Below are 8,887 nucleotides of genomic sequence, written 5' to 3' on the forward strand. Positions count from 1 at the left end.
AATGTGTGCCTTTAATTAATTACAAATATATAAAAAAAATACAATTACTGGGCAATACATGGCAACATTTAAGATCCATGACTTCAAACTGCAAGTCCTGACTCCTATTTAATTAGGTCTAGTCATAGTAAAATCTGGGACTTGCTTTTAAAGTCCCAGATAAAATATAGTTAATGTAAATTTGTGAAGAAAATAATGATTTGAAAAATGACCGCAATTATTTTCCATGAAGGCTTATATTGATCCAAAAAGGTGACGACAACGATATCCGTAAAAATATATATTATACATAGCATTTTAAGGGAGGTAACTAATAAAAACAAATATGGAGTCAAATTGACCGCAGAAAGTGAAAAATTGAGATTTTAATGAAATATTTCAGTAAACATTGTAAATAAGCTCAAAAATGAGTAGGAGAAGACGTGATAGAGAAGTTGGTATAGCTTTGCTTGTGTCTACGTTGCAGAAAAAGGGCATACAACTTGTAGCAATAGATTTTGATCAAACTTTCATAAATTTTCACTCTGGTGGAGTATGGAAGGACAGTGTAGACAAACTAGTGTCCAAAGTACGTCCATGTATACGAGACTTAATGCAGACTTGCCTTGATAGGGACATGAATGTGTGTATTGTAACGTACTTCATGCATCCATGGGTTATACGAGAGTTGATGCAAAAAGTGTTCAGAAGGTAGTGTATTTATAAATTATAATTATACACAGGTTTAGTGATAAAATTGATGTTGCTTTGAGATATTTTTACTTCTTGTCAAAGCAAAGTCGGGCTTGACCATCATAAAGTATAAAAAGCCGGTAATGTCTAATATATTTGACTAACACTGGTAATGTAACAATTCGCAACAGACTCACAGAGAAATAATGATTTGCCACAGGAAGTCCTTTTTTATTTTTACCATTTTAAATTTTATTAGTTAATTACATATTATCATTAATTAATTATCAAGTGAAAAATTATTGTAAAACGGCTTTTATTGAATAAAAACACATGTATGAAAACAAACACATTTTATTACCCAAGTTACATAACACAAGGACAGAGCACAGGTGTTTGTCACGTTGATTGGTCACTATGAAAAGCAAAGGACACAAAGACATGCTTAGTTACTTACTAAGTGAATGTGTAAAACCATTTTGGCAAATTGGTTACTCAGACTAAAATCTGAGGTGCTGTCATATTTTTTTTACTAATTTCACGTTTTGTTTTTTCTCGTTTTTTACTTTGTTAATAAGTTGTTATAATGTTGTTAGACATCCATATAGAAGTCATATGGAGTGAGTCGAGTGACATAAATTATGATGTCTAAAATTTGGTTCCAACTTTCTTCTATGTCATACTTTTATTTCTATTCCTTTATAGATCTGATGCTGAACGTATTTTAGTGCAGGCCAATACTGCTGCATTTCGGGAAAAACACAACCATGAATTTCTTGGGAAAGAGGCTCATATAGCTGCAATATTAACAGAACTTTATAATAGAGATCACCACTTGAAAATCCGGCCGGATGAAGTCATTTTATTTGATGATGATCAAGACAACACTGATATAGCTTTAAAGTTTGGACACAAGGCATTCCTTGTAACTGATGATGTCAGTGAAAAAGCCTTCGAAGAATTCGCTAAAGATTTAGACGCAGCTGAAACGAGAAAATCTTGGATAAAATAAAAATGGATTGAAAAAAGGATGAAAATGAATTTATATTTAATTTCATAGAGCTGTAATATGAGGTTTTATTTTTTAAGATGATATTGACTGTAATAACCTTTGACCATTTGAGATTAGTGGAGTACCTTGCGATTACAAAATTTTCAGTAGATCTTATATTATATAGATCTGCTAAATATATTTAAATTATTATTGATTACTTCAATGTCTTTTTCTTTTTGTCATTGCTTATGTTTTAACGATTAAGTAGGAATATAGTAAGGTCTCATTGGAACTGTGCTGTAACTCTGTGTAGGATGGATTTAGATCTTAGAACACTATTACTGTTAAATGTTGTGTAGATCTGTTTTATCCATACTGCTATCTACTCATTATCTAGTGTTTGCCTCATATATATGATAAACCCTTTACTTAATAATACAAAATAGTTACGTTTAACTTGCCTTGCTTTGAGGTTGAAACTGTTTGTTATTCTATATTAAGAGCTTAAATTTAGCAGCCAAGAGCATCATTTTTTGTCAAGACTGCATTATGACAGTGTAACTATACTAGTGGCATAGGAAAACTTTCTCTGTTACATTCAATCTAACTGTATCTATCTTTCACTGCTAATTCAGAAATCAGGTATGATCAGTCACTTGCGGAGAAATTGGTAAATACTATTTAGTTATCCAAGTAAGCCATTTAGGTGGGCTGAGTGTCAAGATATAGATTAACAAAAAAAAAGTGTAATAATCAACATAAAATCAGAGAAAAACAGTGTAACTATACTACAAAGTAGTTGCATGGTGAAGACATTATGTCGACTAGCATGTTATGGGTTTACCTTACTTTGTTTCAGCTACTTAATGTATTTAAATTTTGATAACAGTTCTACATAATTGTATTATATGAGAATTACTATTATGTATTTTGCCAAAGGATAAATATGTACATTTTCAATTATTTTTAATTTTACATTTATCAACACATATCTAATGTTGAGAATTATTGACTGTTAATTATTATTGATTCGTATTATGCGAAATATATGAAATGAACTTGCCCATCTTTTAATCTGGACAAAACCATTAATTATTCTTAGGGAAAGTTTTAAAATATGTACTGACTGAATAGAGAACAGGGCAGCCCATGATCAGATGATAATATGGTATGAATGTGCCAGCTGATCTTGATCTGCACTTGTTGCATGGGTATAATCAGTTGCCACCAGCAAACCAAAGGGTGCAATTGAAATTTTAGTGTGAATAATAAGTAAGTGAAAATATAGAGTCTTGTCTAGTATAATAATTGTAGACATATAAGTAATTAAAACACAAGAATTTTACTTTTTTTGCTTAATCTGCAATATTTATTTTCACTATAGTACATGGCGTTTTCTAGTCCATATAACAACCTCGGATTTGTTTTTGTTTACCATGTTATACCATTCAAGCTTGGAAGTTATACACATTTGTAGTGTTGTGTTATTAATTGATTAATGTTAACAATCCAATATTTAAAAAAATAATGTTGTGTTGTTTGCAGTTCATTTAAACCACATAACAGTTCATGCTTTGTACAATGTTAATTTTCAGTAAGCATTTGGTGGCAAATTTTGTCAGCTTTAAATCAAGGTCATGACCTTTTATTACCTGTCATGTGACTAAGCATTATCAGTGTTGTATGCATAATTCAGGGGTCAGGGGTCACAAACACACTGCTGTTCATTAGTTGAGGCATTTTATATCTTATCTGGGAAATTTCTTGATGGTTTTTTTTTTGTTACATCAAAATCTACTTTGTATATTAGTGTGTCAAGAACAGATTTAAGGTACTGTGACCCCTGATAAAACATCATTATCATTTGCAATATACATTATACTTTGATCATTTAGTATACATGTACCTGATTGAGACTTTAAAATTATTACACATATTTTTGATGCCAATAAAAAATAAAAACAAGGCTTTTTATGAAAACTTTAAATCAATATCAACTTGTCACATTTAAGTTTGAATCAGTGATCAGTTAATACATATGCATGTAAATGAATGAAAGATTTTGTATTGCTTTCTTTGAAAGAGACTTAGACATATTTAATTTTACACACAGATGTGTTTTGTACATCTTAAATAAAGAAAGCTCTTCAACAAAAGAAATTTTTTAGAGCTTAAGACTGTATTGACATGTCCTTTAATAATATAGATAAGTTTTTTGTATCTTATTATGATTTGTTGAATACACCGAAAGCACACTTTACAAAACCATTTGAACCACTTTATACACTACTTATTGATGAACTTCTTTACATTAATGCAGTCATATCATAAGATTGTATGTCATTTCTGATAATTACTTAGCACCAATATTAGTTACATGTTTTCTCCATGCAATGTTATAACTTATAAATCTATTACTTGTTATGCTGATTTTATGAAATGTATATGTAAATGTTTTTTGCTCAATTTTATAAAGTGCTAAATTTGCTTTAAAATATGGTTTTGAAAAAGCATAATGGAGATTTAAAATATGAAGAATTCTAATATTTAACTTTCAGTTATAAAAGTTATAGGATTTCCTAACAGGAAATGATTTGTATTAGCAATAAAAAGCTTAAGAGTCTCAATATTTAAAATATTATTCTAAGCTGTAAATAGTTAGAAATTTCTAGGAATCTCACAAGTTAAAAATAGCAAATCCTTTTTAAAAATAGGAAATTTTTAATCATTTACTGATCTATAAATAGCCAGAAATATGATGTGCTATAAAATGTTATAAATAGGATATCCTTTGAATTCTCAAAGATTTACTGATCTAAAAATAGCCAGGAATTTCTAGGAATCTCAATAATATACTGTGCTATAAAAGTTATTAATAGAGTTGTGAATATCAGCAACAATGTATACATTAATTTTTTCATATTTATACAGCTACAAACTATAGATATAATTCATCAGATGTTTTCATGAATTTATTGCAATATGTAGTCAGGAATATTGTCTATTTTTATATCATTTGCATTAAAATTCACACAGGAGTAAAATGAAACAGCTTTAATTTTACTATGTACCATAACCAGGGGTGTCAATTTTAACAGCCTGTTTTCATAATGTGTACAATGTATACTAGGTTGATTTTGAATTTATTTTTGTACTGTAAAAAGGTGTTAAACATAAACGAGAGTATAACAACAGAGGGAGAAAGTAAAAGCTATGTACATTATATTTTTACCTGTATTTTAAAAGTTTAATATGTGAAATTAAAAAAAAAATGAATATTACATAAAAATATAATTTTTTGTATCTTCATGTAATAATTGCATAATAATGTTATTTCAGTGTTGATATTTTACATATTGTATGAGTTTACATATAGGAAATGATGTCAAAAGAGTATGTTTTTTGTGATGTTATCTTTTACTTATGTTTTGATGTTGAAACATATAAGAATATTATTTACAATATATATACATACATGTACATGTAACAGCAATGTAGATTTGTAACTGTGCTAAAATAATTATGTCTCCCCCACCTCGGGGGGAGACATATTGTTTTTGCCCTGTCCGTCCGTCCGTCCGTCCGTCAGTCCGTCCGAGCCAACATTTGATTATTATGAGCTTCATTCCGTAGTTAAATAAAGAACATAAACTCATAAAATTTAAAATTAAGAGCTATTTTTTGTTTTTATGAGCTTATTTTGCTTATGGACGTTGGTCCAGGTGGTGTTTATGAGCTCATTTGCCTCATAAACATCAAATTTTGGTACGTCCGTCCGTCCGTCCATTCTTCGTTTCCGGACGATAACTAGAGTTCCTTTTGACCTACAGCTCTCAAACTTCATAGGATGAATGGTCTTATTGAGCAGATGATCCCTATTGTTTTTGGGGTCAGTAGTTCAAAGGTCAAGGTCACAGTGACCATTGGTCAATTTCTCGTTTCCAGATGATAACTAGAGTTCCTTTTGACCTACAGCCCTCAAACTTCATAGGATGATTGGTCTTATAGAGCTGATGATCCCTATTGTTTTTGGGGTCAGTAGGTCAAAGGTCAAGGTCACACTGACCGTTGGTCAATTTCTCGTTTCCGGATGATAACTAGAGTTCCTTTAGACCTACAGACCTCAAACTTCATAGGATGATTGGTCTTATTGAGCAGATGATCCCTATTGTTTTTGGGGTCAGTAGTTCAAAGGTCAAGGTCACAGTGACCGATGGTCAATTTCTTGTTTCCGGATGATAACTAGAGTTCCTTTTGACCTACAGCCCTCAAACTTCATAGGATGATTGGTCTTATAGAGCAGATGATCCCTATTGTTTTTGGGGTCAGTAGGTCAAAGGTCAAGGTCACAGTGACCGTTGGTCAATTTCTCGTTTCCGGATGATAACTAGAGTTCCTTTAGACCTACAGACCTCAAACTTCATAGGATGATTGGTCTTATTGAGCAGATGATCCCTATTGTTTTTGGGGTCAGTAGTTCAAAGGTCAAGGTCACAGTGACCGTTGGTCAATTTCTCGTTTCCGGATGATAACTAGAGTTCCTTTTGACCTACAGCCCTCAAACTTCATAGGATGATTGGTCTTATAGAGCAGATGATCCCTATTGTTTTAATGGTCAGTAGGTCAAAGGTCAAGGTCACAGCGACCGTTGGTTAATGTCTCCTTTCCGGATGATAACAATAGTTAAAGGTTTGAAGAATTATGGAGCAGACACAATTTCATTTAATTTCATTTGTGAAACTATATATGATATGACCATCAAGTGCAATTTCGTTTGACGCCCGCCTGCCATACGCTGATTGAATAACCAGGATTTTCAAAATTGAATACCTGGTTAAAAACAAACAGTTTAGGAAGCATCTTCTCATACAACCTTAACAATAGAAACCATCCATAGACAGCCTTCATTGAAGTGACTACCGGGTATTTACATTATCTTATCTCCATTTCCATTCCTGTTTCCATTCACAGTTATTCTCAGCAGTGGGGGAGACATGCGCTTTTTTACAAAAGCGTCCTCTAGTTAGTATTCTGTATTAAGGACAAGCTCTCAATTTCATATCAAACTTCATACAATGTACTTCAATTGAAGCCCACTACTGCATGTGTGTGGATTTGTATTTTATCATTTTAAATACCTGTAGTAAACCTTTATAGCTGTTTATATATAATTTAAAGAATCTGCTTACCTTTCCTTTAAAATATATTTGATTTTGAACTTTTTAGGTGTATTAAGTATTCAATAATTAGAATATTAAGCTGTAAGGTGAAGGTTAATCATAATTTCACCCATATAAAACTCATTAAGGGCTCTGCTAATGCCTTGTTATGACCGCTGGCTGCTGATAGCTGTGTCTTTTCTCTTTGCGGCCCATTTATGAGATTATATTTAGGATGAAACTAGTCTCAAGCATGATGTAAACTCTCAGTTTTAAGTTGTGCATGTACAAATTAATGGTTAGATAGGGCTAATTTTAGTAAACTTTTTGGTCCCTCTCACACGAAACTTGGGTGTTCTATATAGCTCTTTTTTTCAGGTAGATTATCAATCTTGTCCGTCAAATATATTCAGCTAACATTTTCCATGTTTATTGCTCATTTTGTAAGCAGGAAGTTGTCAAATTTTTGGTAGATCCTGATATTTACAATGTATTATGCTAAAATGATAATTTAAATTGTAACAAGATATGCTGAAATCTCAAAAGCTTATTGATGGATATATTAACGCAAAGCTACTTATTTACTGTGTGAACAAATTTTTAAAACATTTTTAGAAAGTTGATCATAAAGATGTATATTATATACTGGGTGGAAGATATGCATTATGTAGGGTAAAGAAATTCTATTGTATTTTATAGTTTAAACTTATTCAATGATTTCTGCCCATTTGTTTCCCCAATTTTATTGATATGCGGATACTACTGACAGTTCACGTCTTTCAATAAATTTGTTGTTGAAGTATCAATGTTCTATAAGATATTATGACAATTTGATAGTTACAAAATGTCAAATACTCAGTTACATATACATATTACGAAGTTTTTGAAGTGAGTATTTGTTAGGTTTATTATAAAAATGCAGGTGGATAGCTTTTAAATCATATGTATTTATTTTCTCCATTTTCCATTTAAATATTGCTTATTTATTACTGCCACTCTTTAATGGATAGGAAAATATATAGCTGGCAAATAGGTAACTTTTTTTAGTTCATTTTAATATTAATTTGCATGGTTCAATTTTAGATCATGCACAAAAAATATTATCATAAAGGCATTGGTCAGACGATCTGATAGTTTTTATTGATTGATTATTGATACAGATATAAAATTTAAACTAAATACTAAAATGTTCTATTAAATCTAAGGATGATGAAAATCCATCCAAATCGTAAACAGGAGCAGATGTCCTGTCAAAAGGATATGTCTTAAACTATGCTGTGTTACTTCATGGATTTGATTTGTTTTGTTAATTTATATATATCACAGTAGTGATGACAAAATATGGTCAAAGGAAACATGCAGAGATCTGTGGGCATTTACAAACAAACAGCATCATAATATTATGCACAGAACATAAATTTTACTGAAATAATGAAAACAGGTATGAAATTGATTTATGGATAAAAAATACTCCTTTTATCCGTGTACTGTCTATTTTCCTCATCTGATATTGATTTTCTTCATCCGATATTTATGTCGATTTTCATCATATGATATTAATTTTCCTCATCCGATATTGATGTAGATTTTCCTCATCTAATATTGATGTCAATTTTCCTCATCCGATATTGATTTTCCTCATCCTATATTGATGTGGATTTTCCTTTGTCCAATATTGATGTCAGTTTTCCTTTGTCCAATATTGATGTTGAATTTTCTCATCCAATATTGTTGTTGATTTTCCTCATCCAATATTGATGTCTTTTCTCATCTGATGTTGATTTTCCTCATCCGATATATTGTTAGTATGCTTTGGACTAAATCAGTGGAGGGAAGATATGTACTGTACATCATTTTGTTTATCAGTCATGTTTTACAGTTAGTTACGGTTACTGTTCTTTCTTTACATCTTGCATATATGATATATGTATAGGGGTTGCGTTTAATCTTTACGTAACATTTTAGAATTTTTTTTTCAATTGTTCCATGTAATAAATACAAAAAAACTAGAGTGAGATGTTTAAAGGTTTTGTTGTTTTTACATTGTTTTTATGGACAAGGG

The 8,887-nt window shown here is 30.9% G+C and overlaps 1 protein-coding gene across 1 annotated transcript; it reads left to right on the forward strand.

Moving 5' to 3' along the window:
* The first annotated feature begins 307 nt into the window (after positions 1–307).
* On the forward strand, positions 308–1,850 carry LOC132756519 (uncharacterized). Its single transcript, XM_060747611.1, has 2 exons — positions 308–690; positions 1,378–1,850. Exons 1-2 carry the CDS (start codon positions 407–409, stop codon positions 1,682–1,684), a joined length of 591 nt encoding a protein of 196 aa, XP_060603594.1. The 5' UTR covers positions 308–406; the 3' UTR covers positions 1,685–1,850.
* The last annotated feature ends 7,037 nt before the right edge of the window (positions 1,851–8,887 follow it).

The sequence above is a fragment of the Ruditapes philippinarum genome, unplaced genomic scaffold (genome assembly GCF_026571515.1).
Source record: "Ruditapes philippinarum isolate M1 unplaced genomic scaffold, ASM2657151v2 ctg3865_1_1_1_1, whole genome shotgun sequence".
NCBI classification, from domain to species: Eukaryota; Metazoa; Mollusca; class Bivalvia; order Venerida; family Veneridae; genus Ruditapes; species Ruditapes philippinarum.